This window comes from Palaemon carinicauda, chromosome 39 (genome assembly GCF_036898095.1).
Source record: "Palaemon carinicauda isolate YSFRI2023 chromosome 39, ASM3689809v2, whole genome shotgun sequence".
In the NCBI taxonomy this organism is placed as follows: Eukaryota; Metazoa; Arthropoda; class Malacostraca; order Decapoda; family Palaemonidae; genus Palaemon; species Palaemon carinicauda.
This window is the reverse complement of record NC_090763.1, coordinates 12,487,061-12,508,902: the sequence shown is the minus strand read 5'-3', so window position 1 is coordinate 12,508,902 and position 21,842 is coordinate 12,487,061. Positions and strand designations below refer to the sequence as shown.

At 39.2% G+C, this 21,842-nt stretch overlaps 1 protein-coding gene across 3 annotated transcripts in view; it reads left to right on the top strand.

The window, feature by feature from the left end:
- Nucleotides 1-21,502, top strand: part of LOC137631007 (CUE domain-containing protein 2-A) — a 52,229-nt gene extending 30,727 nt beyond the window's left edge. For 2 of the 3 annotated variants that reach the window (XM_068362545.1, XM_068362547.1), the window contains exons 3-7: nt 1,398-1,594; nt 1,888-2,054; nt 3,269-3,439; nt 13,418-13,549; nt 17,843-21,502. In XM_068362545.1, coding sequence (XP_068218646.1) covers nt 1,398-1,594; nt 1,888-2,054; nt 3,269-3,439; nt 13,418-13,549; nt 17,843-17,989 — 814 coding nt within the window. In that variant the 3' untranslated portion in view covers nt 17,990-21,502. The remainder of the gene's footprint in view (nt 1-1,397; nt 1,595-1,887; nt 2,055-3,268; nt 3,440-13,417; nt 13,550-17,842) is intronic. The other variant, XM_068362548.1, reaches the window with a different exon arrangement.
- Nucleotides 21,503-21,842: the final 340 nt, after the last annotated feature.

The window sequence follows — 21,842 nt, the reverse complement described above, 5'->3', positions numbered from 1 at the left end:
CCTGAAGAGTGTAGGGGATAGCTATCCTCCCAGTGGATGAAATTTGACAGGAAGGAGAAGCTGAACAGGGATTCTTTGCCCTAGGGGTTGTCCTCGAAGTTGAGAAGTTGAAGACGACCAGGCCTATTTTTCTTCCCCGGGACTCTCCACTCTGATTCTTCTCAGGTGGCTTTCTTTGGGGACTGATTGACCAAGAGTGGTGGCACTTTAACTCTTGGGCAAGCCTTGCGGTAAGGGGATGTTTTCTTTGCAGGAGTGAAATGTGTGAAGAGTGCTGTGTCCATCTCTCGGCATCCAGGGATTCTCTTTGGAGGATAACTTACAGTGGTTCCTGGCTTCGAGGCACCCTGTGCAGGATATTGACCCAGTGGCGTCTCTTCAGGAGCAGTCGGTTTCTGTCCCACTTCTGTCAGGTGATGCTGCAGGAAAGGGTATTCTGCCACCTCGACCTCCTTACTCCCAGAAGGCTTTGTCAATGGCAAAAGCCCGTCGCCCTTCTTGCCAATGCTTTTGCTCCTGCCCTTATCGCCAATGCTTTTTCTCCTCAGATTGTGCTGCAATCTCCTCGCAATTCCTCCTCTTTGGAGGATGGTCATAAACCGTTCTCTAGTAGGCAGTCTTCTTTACTGTACTTGTCTTCTAGATCTACCAAATGGACTGCTAGACCTTTCAACTTGATTTACCTCTACAAGGAGAAACTCTGCTCCATTTCACTGGTTAGAAACTATCGCTCAGCCTTGAGCTAGGTCTTTAGACTAGAGGGAGTAGATATTTCTTCCTCAGAGGAACTCTCCATGCTCATACAGAAGTTTTGAGCAGCCCTGCCCTCTAGTTGAAGTGAATCTCCCATCCTTGAACGTCATTAAGGTTATGAATCTATTAGGCTAGCCTTTGACTCCAGGGACCTCACTTTGAAAACTTTATGAACTCTCTTTGGAGGAATATCTCTCTTCTTCATCCACAAGTTCTTAGCCAAGACTTATAATCCATTGTCACTCTGCTTAAAATGTTTATTTTTTCAGATTCAAAGTCTCTGAAAGGTAGGTAATTGATGATCATGGTCAGGTTTTACATTGTCCTGTAAGGGCATTTATTTGTTACCTCAACATCCTTAACCACGTCAGCCGGAATAACTTGCGTCATCTCTTCATTGACACAGGAAGGCAGAAGAAAAACTTTTCGGACACTATCTCCTTCTGATTAAGGGAAGTCATTAGAGTTAGGGGTACTGGTTGTTTACACCTCGTTAAAAGTTTTAACTACCACATTCCAGTGTTGCTGTTATCGTTATCCTATAGTAAAGAATTCAGGTTTGTATAGTTAGAAAAAATACAAATTACTTTAAAGATTTGTCCATTTAATATAAACTTTTTATACGAGATAAATTTATATTTCAGTGGCATTGATGATATTGTAGTCAGTTATGTTAGTGGGGTGTTGGAGGAAGTAGCTATGGATGAAGAGGAGGTGGACTCTGCTGGAATGAAGGACGTCATCACAGCATATGTCCCTGATTTTGATGCTATACCAGAAGACGTTGTCACTACCTGGGTTATTGGCATGGTAAATGAAATAAACGAGGAGAAAAAGAAAGGTCAGTTAGATTTATAAGTGTTGTGGTGTATGATTTGGATTTTAGACCTGTGTTCCCCAAATATATTGTCTGAGAAACCCTTCCAAAGAAGATAAATGCTTGCTTATACTTTTTAAAGATTTATATACCAGTGTCTATACTTATCCCTTATGTGATTATGGTGTGTGATTGTTTTTTCTGTCCTTTACTGCAGCAAAGCTTCAAAAATTAACGAAAATCATGTTGACTTTCCAAGGTTACTATCATAACAGACATTATTGTTTTGGCTTTCAATTGATAACTATGGTTTGCAGCAAAAACTTCCAAGGATATGACCCTCGACACCCTTATCTCCTCCTTTCCTGTGGAGACCCGCAAGCACCAGAATTCTCAATCAGTGAGTGAGACCAGTGAAAGGTCACAGAAGCTGTCTGAAACATCCAGTGGATCAGAGGAGCAAAGCAGCACAAATGGTGATGAGGTAAGTTTAAGTCAAGATTGTTTTCTATGGTGTATGCTGTTGAGATGTACAACAATTTAGGCAACAGGCATCTTGTTCATTTTAGCACAATTACTATGGAACAAACACAATAATTGGGAATTTAAGTTTAAAGGACGTTCATGAATGGCAGAGGCAAGGGACAGTGATATTGCCCTAGCAAGCAGGACAATACCCTAGAGACTGGCTATATACAGTATACATATGCTCAGTGCCCAAGCCCCCTCTCCTTCCAAGCTAGGACCAGGGAGGGCCAGGCTCCCCCAAATCCTCTCATCCTTAGCTCACAAGGATGGGGAGGTTGCAGACAGTATGGGAAGCTAACAAGATTGAGCAGGACTTAAACCCAAGTCTGGCAATCACCAGGCAGACACATTACCAATAGGCAACCACCCAAAACATAGTTGTGTTTAACATGGTTCTTTAATAAAACTGCAGGCCCTTTTTTTATTGAATATTTATTGTCAAAGATAGCTTTTTAATATTGTTTTAAGGTACTTGGTACCTTACCTTTGTTAAAAGGATTATTTGTTTAGACTGGTTTCAAACAGGATACACTGCAGAATATTCATATGAATTCTACCACTCCTGTACTTTATAGCTATTTAGACATCGTTCCAAAATATACAAACATGAGGGGGAGCACCAGGTACCTAGTTATTACAACCAGTGCTATAAAGTTGCGAGTCCTAGAGAGATTAATATAATAGTTTCAAGGTGGACATTTTTATCCCTTGAATCAAACTCACTTGACATGTAGCATCTAATCTTGGGTTCCCTGATTCTCCTACTGCTAAATTTCACCCATTCTTACCCAGGTGGATTATTCTGCTGATGTCATGAATCGTAAGGGGGATTTGCTAGTAATGCTATCTTTCCTGTTTCTCTTAGTTACAACTCAATTATCCTCTTACCTCTACAATCATCTATTAGATTTTCTCAGTATTAAAAATTTAACTATTTTCCTTTTGGGACAAGTTAACCTGAATTCTATGTTATTTTGTTAAAATCTGCTATTTATGTAAAGGTCAAATTTGTTTATTATTTTAAGAATGTAGACTAATTATTGGATGTCAGTTCTCTATTTCATACTAATTCTAGTGAAAAAATGTCAAAAAATATTTTTATGAAGATTGAGAAGTACATTTATTGGAAGTGTTTAGTTGTATGATTCCACTGAGCTCTTTTAATTGCAGCAGGACGAGTACTCCGAGGGTCTTGCAACATTACTAGAAATGTTTCCTGGTACGTGCAACCTTGAAGTCCAGCACTGCCTTGCAAGTTGTGGTGGTGATTTAGAGCATGCCACCACACTTATTTTACAGCGACAGGAACAAGGAATAGCCATAAGGTCCAATTGTACAAAGGTAAGCTTGTTTTTTTGTTTTTTTGTAATTGCAGTTATCCTTTAAGAAGTTATTGCCTACAGTGCACCACAAGCAATGCAATTTGAGCATTACTTAAGGTCTTTGCAGTGTCCTTTCATCCCCGAGCTGCACTCACTTTTTACTCTTTATCTATTCCTATGTTCCAATTTCCTTTCTTCCATCTTGCTGTCCATCCTCTTGCCTTTTATTTCATACTGCCTCCCATTCATGGGTGCTGGATCCCCAGTGCCAGTCCTCATAACCCATATTCATAAGTCTATTCAAATCCAAACTGCATTTACCTTCATTGTAGATTGCAGTTTATTTGTTTTGAATAAATATGAATGTATCCTGCTGCCATTTAACTCCCAATACCCTCAGAAGGATATTGGCAGTTGAATGGCAAGACAGAATTAGAAAAAACTATAAGAGAGATTAATCAAGTACCATATGTGGATGAGATCATGATGAGGGGTAGATGGAGATGGTTTGGGCATGCTCTTCGCACTCCCCAAGAGAGATTAGTTCACCAAAGGTTTAACTGGGCTCCACAAGGCACTAGAAGAATTGGAAGACCCAGGCCTACGCGGCTTAGGACTATAAAGCGCAAAGTAGGAGATGATGAATGGAGAAGTATTGAATTAAAAGCTCAAGACAGAGACGACTGGCGAAATCTAACCGAGGCCCTTTGCGTCAATAGGCATAGGAGGAGATGATGATGATCTTCATCATCTACCAAGTCAGAGTGTAGTTTATTTGTTTTGAATAAATATGAATGTGTCATCTACCAAGTCAGTTTTATCTCTAGCTATTTCATATTTTTTACTTTTTTATTTTGTTTGAATGTGTTTTATGTTAAAGATATAGTACAATGCATTGTAATGTAATTATTAAAGAAAACAATGAAATACGTTTTCAAAACATTTTTTTGCGGTGATGGAGATATAATGAAGGGACAAGAGTTACCCGACACCTGAGATTATACGCTGTCATCGGATAACTTAAGTGTCATCTGATAAATCATATAAATTGTTGAACGATTTACTTGATATGAATGCGCAATATGTGCCATCATTTCACCACTATCTAGTTTCTTGATAATGACTAATTTCATTTCCATTCGTCTTAATACTAATACCATTATCACAACTAACCTTCAGCCGTAGTTGATGTTATTGTAATATACGGAAATAAGGCAAAAATACGGCAGAGGTAATACAGTGAACCCTCGCTACTTCGCGGTTCGACCATCGCGGATTCACCACTTCGCGGATTTTTTCCATAACCCATATATATACAGTAATATATATATATATATATGTATGCATGTATTTATGTATATATGTAGGTATTTATATGTGTATACATATAAATATATATATATATATATATATATATATACACACACACACACATATATATATACATACATATATATATATATATATATATATATATATATATATATATATATATATATATATATATATATATATCTAAAGTAGGAAGATGTGATGTAGTTCTAAGGGAAAAGTATGGGAAATATGTCTGGGTAATAAGCAAAGCTCTACCTCCAGTTTGTTTCTACATTATGATCAGAGATAAATGTAAACAAAACATTGGTTGCCATTTTTTATCATGCTTTTTAGCATGTTTAGGAAATGCATGATATAAAATCACCTTTAATATTTGTGCCTGTTTTAGTTTAGGGTACTGTAAAACATGCATTAAGTGTTCTGTACATTAAAGGGTAGTTTGTTAACAGTACTACGTACAAGGGAAGGTTTTAAAAGTCTGAATATACATGTTGAATAAATAGGTAAATATGGTGTCACTACTTCGCGGATTTTCACCCATCGCGGCCGCGACTGGAACCTATCTACCGCGAAAAACGAGGGTTCACTGTACACAGAAACAGCTACATTGATCACAATAGCAAATACCATTGATTTAGAATGAAGTGGGTTGGTGCTGAACGGCCTTGGTGGCAGTATCGGGACCCAGTCAGAAGTGGCACTAATTTCAAAATATTAACTCAACGTAGTTTGAACATATTGTTGACTTGCTGTAATTTGCGTTTGTAAATCTGAACGTTCACAAGTTGGATGTTCGTATAATCATTCATCATCATCTGTGTTTGTATGTATGAATTTTTTCTATGAAGGTCAGACTTTACAATTTCAGGCAAATTACCATCAAATCTAGGTCGTTGCTTGTACTGTGTCCATTATTTGCTAGTTTTAAATATTAAACTTAGCCGGTGAATATATAATAGCTGACGTCTCGGACGGCTCGACAGAAAAACACAAAAACTCGCGAGCGATCGCCATGAAGGTTGCGGGTGTGCCCACCAGCGCCAACTATCGGCCAGATACCGCATATACATGTAAACAGCTCCAGTTCTTCTCTGTTGGTCTTGTCGACAAGTTGATTCCATTACTCGCTGTTGACCTGGAGTTTTTCGTCATTCTTGGTGAAGTACTTTTTGGTTTTGAGCTTTCGCAGTGCAGGTGTTTTATCTTCAATTAAAACTCTTGAACTCTTTTTTGGATAGATTTTATTGTTGATGACTTTGGATTGTTTTTGGATTTTCTTTGACTTTTCAAAATGGCTGACCCTTCTCCAATTCCTAAATTTCGTAAATGTAATGCTAGGGATTGTAACAAACGTCTTCCAAAGGCCTCTCTCGACCCACATACCGTGTGTTCTAATTGCCGGGGTAAAACCTGCCAATTAGGAGATCGGTGTGATGAGTGCATGGTACTTTCGGGAGTTGCGACCGAGGGTTCGTCTGTTCGTGCTTGTCGTTCGCCTAGTCCGAGACCTCTTGCAAGCTCCCATGCACCAGGGAGAAGTAATGTCGTAGGACTTATGGGGACGAAAGGCTTTAACCAACGAACAGACGTTCCCTCTATGGTTTCGGGCGTGTCTCGTCAAGACCGCCCCTACCATAAGACGAGCGAGGCGGTTTTCTCCTCGTCATCCGAAGGCTTCTCGCGTAAGAAACCGTGGAGCAAGGTTTCTAGACCCTTAAAGCGGAAGTCAGTCCCTTCAGGACAGGTCCAGCGTCCTGGCTGTAGCCATTGGGACAGCTCTGACCCTGTGCAGTCATCGGAAGACTGCTCGCCGCCTAAACAAAAGCGTAACACGGGCTCCGAGAGTCTTAGTTTAGGCAATGTTTTGCCGTCACAGACGTTACCATTGTCTCGACCCGTACCGACTCCCGTTGATCCTAAATGGGTTGTTCTGCAGGATATGCAGAATAAGCTTGCCTCCCTTATGGAGGAGTATACTGTTGAGCAGGTTCACGATGATCCTCGCCGTTACGCTGATCGAGATCCTGGCCGTCAGCCGCCCAAACGAGCCTTTGCTCGTCCTGTTGACATTGACGTTACAAAGTCACGTCAGTCACGTGACTTGGAGCCTCACTCGATGCAGTCCCGTGTTGACTTTCAGCCGCTTGTGGACGTTCAGCCGCTGCCGCATGCTCGTGTTGACGTTCAGGACGTTCGCCAACCAGCTAAGTTGTCTTGTTTTGACGTTGAGCGTCTAGCACCGCAGTCAAGAGTTGTTTTAACTGCTCAATCTAGGCAGTCAAGGCAGTCTCGACTTGACGTCGAGCGTCCTCCCACTCCTGTTGTTGTTGCTAGTCAGTCCGTTAAGCAGTTACATGACGTAGCGTCCTGGACTGCTACTGATGCTCCTTTGCGTGTGGACTCTGCTTGTCAAGCATTGCCACCAAGGCAGGTCTCTCCCTTGCTTGAGACTCATCAGTTGTCGGACGAGGTTCCTTCAGATGAGGACGTTGCTGATCCTCCTCCTAATGATAATCCTTTGGACGTTTTATCAGACGTAGAAGAGCCTAAGGCCGTGCAACCTTCGATGGATTTTAAGAAAATCATGATGATTTTCAAGGATCTTTTCCCAGATCATTTTGTTACTGTTGCTCCTCGTTCGCCTCCGTCTAAGTTTGCGCTAGGCTTAGCTGCTACCAAGCCTGCCTTTACTAAGCTAGTGCTCTCTCGCTCTTCTAAGAGGGCTTTACGTCTTCTAGTCGACTGGTTGGTTACCAGGAGGAGTTTGGGGAAGACGCCATTTGCCTTCCCACCTTTTAAGCTAGCTTCTAGATCGAGCGTCTGGTATGACACGGGAGAAGTTCTCGGCTTGGGAGTCCCTGCCTCTGCCCAGGGTGACTTCTCAAGCCTCGTAGACTCTCCCCGTCGCCTGGCCATGAGACGCTCTAAAATTTGTTGGTCCTCCTCGGACCTTGACCATCTCCTTAAAGGCGTATACAGGGCCTTCGAAGTTTTTAACTTTCTAGATTGGTCTCTAGGAGCATTAAGTAGGAAGATCTCGTCTGCTGACCAAGATGTGTCCTTACTTATTATGTCTTGTATGGACAAAGCCATCCGCGATGGCTCCAATGAGCTCGCCTCCACCTTTACGTCTGGAGTCTTGAAGAAGAGAGAAACCCTTTGCTCTTTCCTTTCAGCAGGAGTTACTCCCTGTCAAAGATCGGAACTGCTCTTTGCTCCCTTATCGGCTGCCTTGTTTCCACAACAGCTGATTAAGGACATTGCTGCTTCGCTTGTGCAGAAGGACACACATGACCTGATGGCTTCTTCTGCTCGCAAGGGAGCTCCTTCTTCATCCTTTGTTGTGAGACCCAGAATCGAGACTCCTGCGTCTAGGTTTATCCCGCCCTTTCGTGGCTGAGCTCCCAGCAGGGGAGGCTCTCGTGCCGAGGGAAAGAGAGGTAAGAGGAGAGGAGCCAAGTCCTCCCGTGGCAGAGTCTGACTGCCCACGTCCTCAGACAGCGGTAGGGGCCAGACTGAACAACTTCTGGCAGGCCTGGGAGAAGAGGGGTGCAGACCAAGAGTCTGTGCTGTTGCTCAAGGAGGGGTACAAAATACCTTTTGTACGCAGACCTCCTCTAGTAACAGTTCCCATAGACCTCTCTCCCAGGTATCGGGAGGAGTCAAAGAGACAAGCTCTACATCACGAAGTGTCTCTGTTGCTAGAGAAGGGAGCGGTGGTGAAAGTCTCGGACCTTCAATGGTGGTGAAAGTCTCGGACCTTCAATCACCGGGGTTTTACAACCGTCTCTTCCTAGTCCCAAAGCATACAGGAGGTTGGAGGTCAGTGCTAGACGTCAGTGCGCTCAACGTTTTTGTTACGAAAACAAAATTTACGATGGAGACCACGAAGTCCGTCTTAGCAGCGGTCAGAGAGGGAGACTGGATGGTCTCTCTCGACCTGCGAGATGCGTACTTCCACATTCCTATACACCCGGATTCCCAACCGTTTCTGAGGTTTGTTTACAGGAATGTGGTGTACCAGTTTCGAGCACTGTGCTTCGGCCTCAGTCCTGCTCCTCTCGTGTTTACGAGGCTCATGAGGAATGTGGCAAAATTCCTTCATTTATCGGGAATTCGAGCCTCCCTGTACTTGGACGACTGGCTTCTCAGAGCATCGTCCAGTCATCGCTGTCTGCAGGATCTACACTGGACGTTGGGTCTGGCAAAGGAGTTGGGACTTTTGGTCAACTTAGAAAAGTCTCAACTGATTCCATCCCAGACGATTCTCTATTTGGGGATGGAGATTCGCAGTCTAGTTTTTCGGGCTTTTCCGTCTGCCACCCGAATAGAACAAGCCCTGCTCAAAGTCCGACTCATGCTGAAAAGAGAACGTTGTTCAGTAAGAAGTTGGATGAGTCTCGTAGGGACTCTGTCATCCCTGGAGCATTTTGTCTCGCTAGGGAGACTTCACCTTCGCCCTCTCCAGTTCCATCTAGACTCTCACTGGAACAAGAGCAAGACTTTAGAAGCTGTATCAATCCCGGTCTCCGAGCCAGTAAAAGCATGCCTGAACTGGTGGGACAGCAACATAAGTCTGAGAGAGGGTCTGTCCCTAGCACTCAAGAACCCAAACCACGTGTTGTTCTCAGACGCGTCGGATTTGGGTTGGGGTGCGACTCTGGACGGTCGGGAATGCTCGGGTCTTTGGACCTCAGTTCAGAAGAGCATGCACATCAACGGCAAGGAGCTATTAGCAGTCCACTTGGCCTTGATGAGTTCGAGAGCATTCTTCGAAACAAAGTGGTAGAGGTCAATTCAGACAACACCACAGCTTTGGCGTACATCTCCAAGTAAGTAGGCACTCACTCCCACACACTGTACGTGATCGCAAGGGACCTCCTCATATGGTAAAAAAATCGAGGCATCTCCCTGTTGACAAGATTCATCCAGGGGGACTTGAACGTCTTGGCAGACTGTCTCAGTCGGAGAGGTCAGGTGATCCCCACGGAATGGACCCTCCACAAGGACGTGTGCAAGAGTCTTTGGGCGACTTGGGGTCAACCCACCATAGACCTCTTTGCCACCTCGTTGACCAAAAGGCTCCCAATCTATTGCTCGCCAGTCCCAGATCCAGAGGCGATCCACATAGACGCGTTTCTACTGGACTGGTCTCACCTGGACTTGTATGCATTCCCACCATTCAAGATAGTCAACAAGGTACTGCAGAAGTTCGCCTCTCACGAAGGGACAAGGTTGACGTTGGTTGCTCCCCTCTGGCCCGCGAGAGAGTGGTTCACAGAGGTACTTCAATGGCTGGTAGACATTCCAAGGAGTCTTCCTCTAAGGATAGATCTCTTACGGCAGCCCCACGTAAAGGATCTTCATCAAAGCCTCCCCGCGCTTCATCTGACTGCCTTCAGACTATCGAAAGACTCTCAAGAGCTCGAGGCTTTTCGAAGGAGGCAGCCAGAGCGATTGCGAGAGCTAGGAGAGCTTCTATCATCAAAGTATACCAGTCGAAGTGGGAAGTCTTTCGAGACTGGTGCAAGTCAGCATCTGTTTCCTCTTCCAGTACCTCTGTAGCCCAAATCGCAGACTTTCTCTTACATCTGAGAAATGTTCGCTCCCTCTCAGCACCCACTATTAAGGGCTACAGGAGCATGTTGGCTTCGGTCTTTAGACATAGAGGCTTAGATATTTCCAATAATAAAGATCTCCAAGATCTCCTTAAGTCTTTCGAGACCTCTAAGGAACGTCGTATGCCAACTCCTGGATGGAACTTAGACGTGGTCCTAAGGTTCCTGATGTCAGACAGGTTTGAGCCATTACATTCAGCCTCCCTGAAGGATCTCACCCTCAAGACACTTTTCTTAGTGTGCTTGGCTTCAGCTAAAAGGGTCAGTTAGATTCATGCCTTCAGTAAGAACATCGGCTTTTCCACAGATAAAGCCACATGTTCACTTCACCTTGGTTTCTTGGCCAAAAATAAACTGCCTTCTCGTCCTTGGCCTAAGTCATTTGATATACCTTGCCTGTCGGAGATCGTAGGCAACGAACTTGAAAGAGTACTGTGTCCAGTTAGAGCTCTTAAGTTCTACTTAGCTCGTACTAAGTCCTTACGAAGTGGATCTGAGGCCTTGTGTTGCTCAGTTAAGAAGCCTTCATTACCTATGTCAAAGAATGCTTTGTCATATTTTATTAGATTTTTAATCCGAGAGGCTCATTCTCACTTGAGTGAAAAAGACCGTTGCTTGCTTAAGGTTAAGACACACGAAGTAAGAGCTATAGCAACTTCCGTGGCCTTTAAGCAAAATAGATCTCTGCGAAGTATTATGGACGCGACCTTTTGGAGAATCAAGTCGGTATTCGCGTCATTTTACTTAAAAGATGTCCAGACTCTTTATGAGGACTGCTACACACTGGGTCCATTCGTTGCAGCGAGTGCAGTAGTGGGTGAGGGTTCTACCACTACATTCCCTTAATTCCAATATCCTTTTAATCTGTCTCTTGAAATGTTTTTAATCTTGTTTTTGGGTTGTACGGAAGGCTAAGAAGCCTTTCGCATCCTGGTTGATTTGGCGGGTGGTCAAATGTCATTTTTTGAGAGCGCCCAGATTAGGGGTTTTGATGAGGTCCTGTTGTATGGTTTGCCGCCCTTGATACTTCAGCTCCTGGGAGTCTTTCAGCATCCTAAGAGGATGGCTGGGCTTCGTGAGGAAAGCAGACTAACAAGGCAGAGTAATCGTCAGAGTCAGCTTCCTTACCATGTACCTATATTTATTTGGGTTTTGTTATGATATAACTGTCAAAAACTCTAAGCATATACGCCGTAAACTGTATTAATACTGGTCTCTACCCACCACCATGGGTGTGAATCAGCTATTATATATTCACCGGCTAAGTTTAATATTTAAAAATGATATTTTGATTATAAAATAAATTTTTGAATATACTTACCCGGTGAATATATAAATTAAAGGCCCCCCTTCCTCCCCGATAGAGACCCAGCGGGATGAGAAGAACTGGAGCTGTTTACATGTATATGCGGTATCTGGCCGATAGTTGGCGCTGGTGGGCACACCCGCAACCTTCATGGCGATCGCTCGCGAGTTTTTGAGTTTTTCTGTCGAGCCGTCCGAGACGTCAGCTATTATATATTCACCGGGTAAGTATATTCAAAAATTCATTTTATAATCAAAATATCATGTTTCCATAAAGGTCTTCATCTTGCTGCTGCCACATCTGCAGGTTTTATGAATTAACTGTGTAGCAGTTTCTTTCTCGTTGGTTTTCACTTTTTTTTTCCTCAATACCTTCACATAACTTGCATCACCGTAGATCCCAATTTAATGGAGAGTTACTTGCAGTAGATCAGTTCAAGTACTGGGGGTCTGTTGCAGGAAATGGTGGAGTGGAAGCAGATGTACATCACAGAGTGAATGACGGATGCAAAGTGGTGGGGGGCAGTGAAGGGAGTGGTAAAGAAGAGAGGGTTAGGCATGAATGTAAAAAGAGAGTTCCATATTAGAAAGTGATTGTACCAACTGTGATGTATGGATTGGAGTTGTGGGGAATGAAAGTGATGGAGAGACAGAAATTGAATGTGTTTGAGATGAAGTGTCTGTGGAGTATGGATGGTGTATCTCGATTAGATAGGGTTAGGAATGAAGTAGTGAGAGTGAGAACAGGTGTAAGAAATGATATAGTAGGTAGAGTGGATATGAATGTGTTGAGGTGGTTTGGTCATGTTGAGAGAATGGAAAATGGCTGTCTGCTAAAGAAGGTGATGAATGCAAGAGTTGATGTGAGAAGTACAAGAGGAAGGCCAAGGTTTTGGGGTGGATGGATGGAGTGAAGAAAGCTCTGGGTGATGGGAGGATAGATGTGAGAGAGGCAAGAGAGGGTGCTAGAAATAGGAATGAATGGTGAGCGATTGTGACGCAGTTCTGGTAGGCCCTGCTGCCTACTCCGGCGCCTTGGTGACTGTGGAAGTAACAGCAGTAGGGGATTCAGCATATGAAACTTGATCTGTGGTGGATAACGGGAGAGGGTGGTCTGTGGCACCCTAGCAGTACCAGCCAAACTCTGCTGAATCCCTCGTCAGGCTGGGAGAAGCGGAGAGAGGAAAGGTCCCCTTTTGTTCATTGTTTGGTGTCGGCTACCCCTCCAAAATTGGGGGAAGTGCCTTGGTAAATACAGTATATAAAGTGAAGAGAGTACATGCTAAGATTAAGTGGAAAGGCAATAGAACTTCATGGTACAGTATACCAGTATGGTTTAAGTCTTCTTCCATGTTTCATTGAAAGAAGTTTTTATATATGCAGTGTCAAATACAGAATTATTAGGGTCCAGTACATTCACATAGTGTATTTTTAATTTGCTCTTCATTGTAACACTACATATCGTGAAGTATTCAGATTTAAAAGTTCTGTGCTTTCATATGCCAATGTAAACTTTTCCTGTGTAATTAGTTCTAGATTTTATCTTATTTTAATAAAAAAAAAATGTACTTGATAATTGATTTCCTTTTTAGGTAATATTTTGTCAATTCCTTGTTATTTTGTCTAGTTTTGTGACACTTTCAATTCTGCTAACAGTTTTATTAGCTCCTTTGCAGCTATCATCATTACTTTAAATTTGTATTGAGTGCATTGAAATTATGGCTCGTTTACTTGCACAGCTGATGCCAGGTGCCAAGGGAAATAAGAATCAGGTTGATGACAAAGAAGTAAGAAGCTCCATCCTGAATCGTTATGGCTTTGTCGATCATGATGACGATGCCAGGGAACATCGACCAGTAGCTCCTAAGTGGGTAAGTGTCATTACTGTTTGTTTGTCAAGTGCATTAACCAAGGTAATGTTTAAAGTGTACATCAACATGGTTGTTATTGTTGATGAGGTTCTTGAAAAATTAGGCTTATACAGTGTAGGGTGTAAGAGATTGCTTAGAAATATTTGCTGTCATATGACAGTTGCAAGGAAGTATGTGATGTATTCATGTTTTTTTTTTTAGATTTAGAAAAATTTATGGAAATACACAGGAATTTTAGTTATTAGCTCATGTTATTAGTATCATAATTATGGAAATATCCTCAAAAGTAGTGGATTATTATCAAAATGTATTTTCCACTACAGTATTTCATAATGTACACCCATAATTCAGCTAATCTCTATTCCTTCCCTTATATTTGACATTTTCATGGGTTACGGAAACTTATGGAAATAGAAAAATATTCTTAAAGTGATTCTATAATTTTATTTCCTTTTTTGTTGCTCTGTATGTGAAATAGCAGTATTGGCAAAACCTCTTGGATCAAAAATCAACGAAGTGCATTTATCTAAATATTTCCAGAATTTCTCTGTTTTTTTAGGTATTTTAGTTGCGAGGCAGTGTTATGACAGAGGCGAGTATTAGGCTACAACTTTTATTTTCCTCTAATGTTTAACTAATATTTGTTGGTTAAATGCCGATTAAGTTGTGTGTGCTAAGGCATAAGTATAAATGTGTTTCTTAGCTCTGTAAATGCTATCGGATTTCACAGTTATGAATGATGATGTTTGTGATACATTGCAGTGTTTTACATTTGATAGCAATTACAGTAGTAGGTAGTAGTTTGGACAGGACACCAGGCACACGTTGAGATACTACCGCTAGAGAGTTATTGGGTCCTTTGACTGGCCAGATAGTACTACATTAGATCCTTCTCTCTGGTTACGGTTCATTTTCCGTTTGCCTACACATACATCAAATAGTCTGGCCTATACTTTACATATTCTCCTCTGTCCTCATACACCTGACAACACTGAGCTTACCTAACAATTCTTCTCTCAAGGGGTTACCTAATACACTGTAATTAATCAGTGGCTACTTTCCTCTTGGTAAGGGTAGAAGAGCCTATTTTTAGCTATGGTAAGCAGCTCTCCTAGGAGAAGGACACTCCAAAATCAAACCATTGTTCTCTAGTCTTGGGTAGTGCCATATCCTCTGTACCATGAGCTTCCATTATCTTGGGTTAAGAATTCTTTTGCTTGAGAGTACACTCGGGGACACTATTTATTTTATTTCTCTTCCTTATATTTTGTTAACAGCTTTTAGTTTATATAGGAAATATTTATTTTAGTGCTGTTACTGTTCTTAGAATATTTTATTTTAATTGCTAATTACTTCTCATATTTCCTTTCCTCACTGGGCTATTTTCCCTGTTGGAGTCCCTTGGCTTATAGCATCCTGCTTTTCTAACTAGGGTTGTAGCTTAGCAAGTAATAATAATAATAATTAATAATAATAATAGTAGTAGTTGTAAACCAGTTACCACTACATTTTTCTGATATTGGAAAAAGCATGCTGAAATATGAGAGTTACTGTACTTATTTCATATATTAATGGCTTGATTACTGCTTATACACTTATGTAATATAATTTATTTTTTTTTTTACCCTATCTTGAGGGTTGTTTTCATGAGGATATAAACTTGAGTTTTTTTTTATTTGGATATGTTCTTTGCAAGTCTAAAAAGTAACCAAAGCTTTCAAGGGTTTATCTTCCTTTGGCCACCTTCTGAGCAGATTAGTTTTATTTCATTCCAATATGGATGTGTTTTTGGTTTTTAGTGTGATTCCTCAATCATCTGGTAAGTATGGTCTGAGAATATATCCTGGACTATATCAGTGAGTATGTTTTCAATTTTTTTTTTTTATTGATTTTTGCATATATTGTTTTGCGTCTGGTTGAGGCCAGTTGAGTTAAAATGGTAAGGCATATGTTTCAAAATTTGGAAGTTTATGACTATACCTTCGGAGTTGATGTGTTCATACAAAAATAATCAAAATCTTCAGAAATATAAAGTTTTGTCGCGAGTACACATGGATCTGATACTGTCTAATCTTACGTTACACACGTAGAGTTAGATAGTGGTTTACTAGAGTCATGTTTCCTCTCCTGTATTTGATTGAAAAGTTGACATTTCCAGATAGGGATGAATAACCCAATCTATTGACCGACAAAAAACCTCCCACTTGTAAGTTATTTGAAGTTATGCTAAAATCAAAACATGTACAGTAGTCTTTTACGATATAATTACACCTCAAACCAACCTCACTATTGTTCTTAATGCTGAAACAAGATGTGAAGCAAGAACAAGATTATCCGTAGTAAACTCCCCCAAATAACCATCCACCCCACTCTATTGTTCTTAATGCTGAAAGAAGATGTGAACCAAAAAATCAATGAACATCGGCAGAACCCTTCAACCCACTAGTTCCCCCATCACTCTCCAAAATCTTTTCCGAGATTTCCCCACTTCCCAGCTTCCTGAGAAAAATATCTACATCATTGAGTTAGGGATTGTTAATTTGTATGCTATGAAAAATACTAATCACACAAATAATTTGCAGTTTGGAACATTACATAAAGTATGTTTTCAAAACTAGAAATTTAAAGGCTAACCTCAAGTTAATAGTCTCATAAGTGTAGGCTATAGAGCACTTAATTCCAGATGTAGTCAACAAATGTTCACATGATTGGTAATATTGTACTGTATATAGATTATATAATTCTTTGAACTTTGTAGATGTTAGTGCTACCTTTGACTGTGTTAATTGTGGGGGCTCTTGGTTTCACTCTCGAAACAGTTGGGAGTAGGTGTTTTTTTTTTTTAGCAGCATTCTTGAATTTTTAAGTAATAGATTGTTGAGAGTAGTTGTGAATACTGTAAAAAGAACTTATTGTCTGGCATACCTCTGGGTAGGGTTCTGGTCCCATTATGTTTCCAAGCCAAACGAAATGAGGTTTGGCTTAGAAAAGGAGCTCATATCCTTAATGTAGATCTGGGGTTGCTGATTCCTTTAATAGATATCTAGCTAAAATTAGTGCTTGGTGCAAATTATGGGACATGAAGTTGAATCCTAACAAACTCAAAGTTTGATAATAAGTCAGTTAAGGACAGTGGCTCCTCAACATCCAAATCTTTGCATTTATAATGTCTTTAACTATATATTTAAAATTCTAGGGGTGATTCTTATTAGCAAACTTACTTTTGAAAAACACATTCAATGTTTCTTCTTCAAGTGCACAAGAGATTGACTTGAGAAAGTCTTTTAAGATTTTTGATGATCAATCTATCCTGAAGAAATGTTTTAATTCTTTCATTCTACCTTGTTTCAAGTATTTTCAGATGCCGATTCTTATCTAAATTTATTGGACAAAAACTTGTGATTTCAATTTTTTATTCCTGATCTAAATAGTAATCTCTGGCACAGTCAATTAGTTACATCTTAATGCATGTTGTGTGAGATTTTTCATAATTCTAACTATGCTTTTCATTCAGATCTTCTCAGACTGTACCATCCTGCACTTAGTACTACTGGGTATGCTGTTAATTTTAAGTCTGGCTTTCACCATTATAAAGCTCAACTCTACACAGTATTCTAGAAGTTTCATTTCTGCTGTGACCAGGTAGTGGAATAATCTCCCTAATCTGGCAGTTGTATCGCCAAAGCTTCAGAAGTTCAAATGTGGAGCGGTTGTTTTTATGTTGAACAGATTGATATATGTCTCATCATAGTTTATATGCAACAGATCTATTTTAAGGTTATTATTCTTAAGATATTTCATTTTATTTTTTTACTCCATACTCATATTTACAGTAGTATTTATTTCATTTCCTCACTGTTACAGCCCTAGGGCTTTAGCATCCTGCTTTTCCAACTTGGGTTGTAGTTTATCTCATATTAATAATAAGCACATTTCTTCACTGTTTATTTGCTCATCAATGCTCTTCTATATTGCGTGTTAACACATACTGTACAGTAAAATTATTTTGACTTATAAATCATAACCTAACTTAAAAGTGCCTTGGAAATATGGACTTAACATGAAGTTAATTGCAACATCATGGTGTTCCTGGGTTCAAAATTAGCATTGGACAATAAAATATTGAATATCGCTAGTGTTTACAGTACTGTACTGCACTGCCGATGTCTTTTGTAATGGCATCCCACAATCTTTTACTTTAATCTTTAAATATATATATCCTGGCCTAGGCTTTTTGACACCAGTATGTATCATTCTGTTGTAAGAGTTATTTCATTTCCTGATAATTTTCAGGAAGGCAAGAAGATGGTACGATACCGTGATAACAAGGTTGTAAGTCTCAAAGGGGAGAGATACACTGAAATCAAGAAAGATGAAGCAACAGACATGAAGAAGACATATGTACACCTTAAGCCGGGCAAGCAATATAGATTTCACTGATCCACAGGGTACAAACCTTACTATGTTGCCGCTGCCCGTCGTCATCACCTTATTAGGGACATTATGGTTGCTGGATTGGGCCAGGGCGGTAAGGTTTGTTTTTGTCAACAACATCTGATTTATTTTTACTCTACTGTAGCCTCACGTTCTGCAGCGTGTGGTAATTTAGAGTGCTTGAGTGATGTCTTGATGTGTTTCTTAGGTCTTTTTGAACTTTTAATGTGTAATCTCCTCGGAATTCTCATAACTGTTCAGTGTTGTTTATTAGTGTTAAACAGTGACTGTTTTGATGTCATTAAAGGTAGATATGTTTTATTGATATTACTTAGGTACCAAAGAACTTCCACATTTCTACAGGTGTATACATCAAATAAGATTTTAAAACAGGAAGAATCTAGTTACCATAAGGTCCGTAGATCTTTGCTTCTAATAATAGTATGCTATCTAAGAGAATTGATTTTGAAATTACAATTTGAAATAGAAGTAGGATTTGAAAGATGTTTTACAGAGAGGTTGTCAAAGGAAAAGTATATGCTGAAAAACAGTTTGCTTGTAACTACAAGAAAACAAGTGTTTGTTAAATCCAATTTTAGCATAGAGTTTGTATTTGCTAAACAAACATGCCGTTTTCATTTACACCCAAGATGCGATGATAAAATAAATCTACAACCGTTTTTCATATATCAATTTTGTATGCTATTACATTTTCGTGACTGGATTAGTTATGTGTCAACTTATGATATAGGTTTAAGGAAATTTTTTCGGTATAATTTGCTTAGTATTTGTGATACCACGAAATTGAAAAAATTTAGTAAGTATTTTTTAATTCCTATTTGCTAATATATTAAGCAAACTTTTTCTAACCGTTTCAAATTATATATTGATTTATAAAATGTGTTCAATAATGCAGCTAAAAGTAAGTTATAAGTCTGAGATATATATATGTTCTTTAATTTATATATAGTTATTTTAAACTCTTTGTCATATTTGTGAAGGCAGTACTGTTTTATCTTTCTGAAAGGGAAGGAATATAATACTGAACTATGAAGATTTCATCATATTTTCATATGATTAAAGGTTGTGCTTTCTAATGGACAGCTCTTCAATGTATTTTTAACCACATTTGCCAGGAACTCTACCTTTACCATAACTTGTTCATGACACCCTCTGTGCTTTGATAGATTCAGCACAGTGTTGTCAGAATTCCAGAAGAGGCCATACATTGAATGTTAAGAAATGTTTTATTGACTTTTGGATACATATGGGAATTATTTACACATTTTCTGTTTCAAGACTCTCTGGAATTAGGTTCATTTACTAGACATTTGATGTGTTATTGGGAAAATTACTATGAAGTTTGTTCAGAAAACACCTGTTACATGATTTCTTTCTCAAAACAATATTTGAAGGCTACTGAATCTACAGTATACTGAAGTATGGTATGCTTGTCATTTGCCCGCGATGTGTTCATGGTTGTGTTTTTCACTAATGTTAAGCAGATTAGTTTTTGCATTAAAGAAGTATCATAATTCAGATGAAACCTTTCATGTGGTTTTGAGTAGGTTATGGTAACATCGTCTTTTATAATAAGACATATCTTGAGATTGCAGCTTTGCAATATATCTGATGAGTCAAGGCTTCAGTAAATGGAAGAGGGCAGATTCATTGATTTGAATTTATGTAATTTATGAGGTACTGTTAGGGTTGCTTTGATCTTGGTTCATCTCTTGTTACTGTGTGGTTTCATGCAGTGGTTTCATTTATATCTAATGCTTCCCTGCTTGTTGATTTCTATTAAATAACCATTGCAGTAAAAGTAATAGTTCACATCCTGTGTTGCAAATGGGGTACTTTGTAACTATGAGATTTATTATTTGTCTAAATTTTTTACCATTGGGATATTAGTTTAGCTGCTCTATACTTTCATAACTGTTAGGATGAGAACAGGTATAAATGTTTTCTCATCCTATAATTATAGTTAGATATTGTATTAGCTTTTTACTCTTTTGTGGATGGAAATTAATGAGATTTAAGCATAAACATTACTGATGGCATTATCGAGTAGTTTAATCAGATCTGTAAAGTAAAATTTTAACTCCTATAGTCAATTTTTTTTAGCGAGGCAGATTTGCACCGACTCGCAGCGGTGCCCTTTTAGCTCGGAAAAGTTTCCTGATCGCTGATTGAATTATCCTTGTCCAACCAATCAGCGATCAGGAAACTTTTCCGAGCTAAAAGGGCACCGCTGCGAGTCGGTGCAAATCAGCCTCGCTAAAAAAAATTGACTATAGGTCTTGCTATGTTAGAAAATGGAGGCCATATCTCAATGCTAATTTCCCTTGCTACCTTGAAATGTTACGAAAACATTACACTTTCTCTTTTCTAGGATTGTAATTTGGGCATTTATATATATCCTTTCTCCCCTTAGACAATAAAAAAAAAAAAAACATTCCAATTAAGTTCCAGGTGAAAATCAGATTTCTTCGCCATATTTCATAAAAGCGAAATGTGGATGTCTTCAACACCACTTTTCGTAAAGTGAAATGTGGACTTCTTTGACGCCACTTTTCATAAAAGGAAATGTGGGTATTTATTTATAATCCTTGTGTAAGCCAGATCATTTTGGATATTTGAGTATTTTTTTGTTTTTTCAAGTTCCAAGCCTTCTCTGATCTGCACAGCTTGCAGTTTTGAATATTTTTAATTTGTTGAGACCTTACATATTGCTTATGCACATCGTAAGGCACTGAAACTACAAAACATCACCTTTATAAGTTAACAAGATTTTATAGTTAAATTAATTTATAGGGTCAGAGCTTAGGGGGGATATGCTGTTTTACCAGAGCAATCTATATTTTTTGCCTGTGAAACATTGGATGATAGTTTTAGTGGCTATTTTTTTATTTATTATTTTAGGTATTCTGTATTCACTTTTAACCAATACTGTACACTATATTGAATCTCTTGACTTTTTTTCCCTTGTAGGCGACATATAGTAAAAACAGTACTGATTTTACAAATGCTTATGACACTTATTATGCATATAATCTACGAAGGCTTGTAGTCAAGCTCCAAATATAATTGTTTCTCATTCATGGTTAATGCTCTCACACTTGTCATTATATTTTAAGACTATTTCCATTAAATTTTATTCCTTGGAAGACAGCCACTATACTGTAGTGTGTCAAAACCATCTATTTTAGTTTTTTATAGAATACTGTAAACAATTTTTTATAGGATACTGTAATCATTCTTTATTTATGTGAATTTAATTTATACAAATATTAAAAAAAACTAACGGAAATAACCGATTTATATAAATTTTGGTTTTCCCATTGACATTAGCTAACATAGTTGGTCTTCATTCTTATATATGAATGTGAAGCTAGTAAGTACAAACTACTATTTGGTCTGGAGACTGGCGTAAGTTCAGGATATTTTCCTGAGATGGGACTTGTCAGTTAAGAATCATGACCATATTACATTTATGTAAAATAAATTTATAGTCTGTAATATTGTTCTAATTTTATCCTCCATTTTTAAAATTTCTTATTACAGTTTTATATTAGTAAAGTAAGATACAAAAATGTACATGTTCAATGCTTGTCCACGGGTTACGTACAAAGACGATGACTTATTCTAATTTTCATAATGATTGATGAAGGTCATTTTAAATTGACTTACAGAACTTCACACTTGTCAATTGTTATACTGGACTGAAATATTCAAGTGGTAACTGATTCATGATAGTTGAATGTATCATTGTTTGCTAATTACAGTACTGTAATAAAATAAAGTGTGGAGATGCTAGTTGAAATACCACAAAGCAAATATGCATTACAGTGACAAAAAG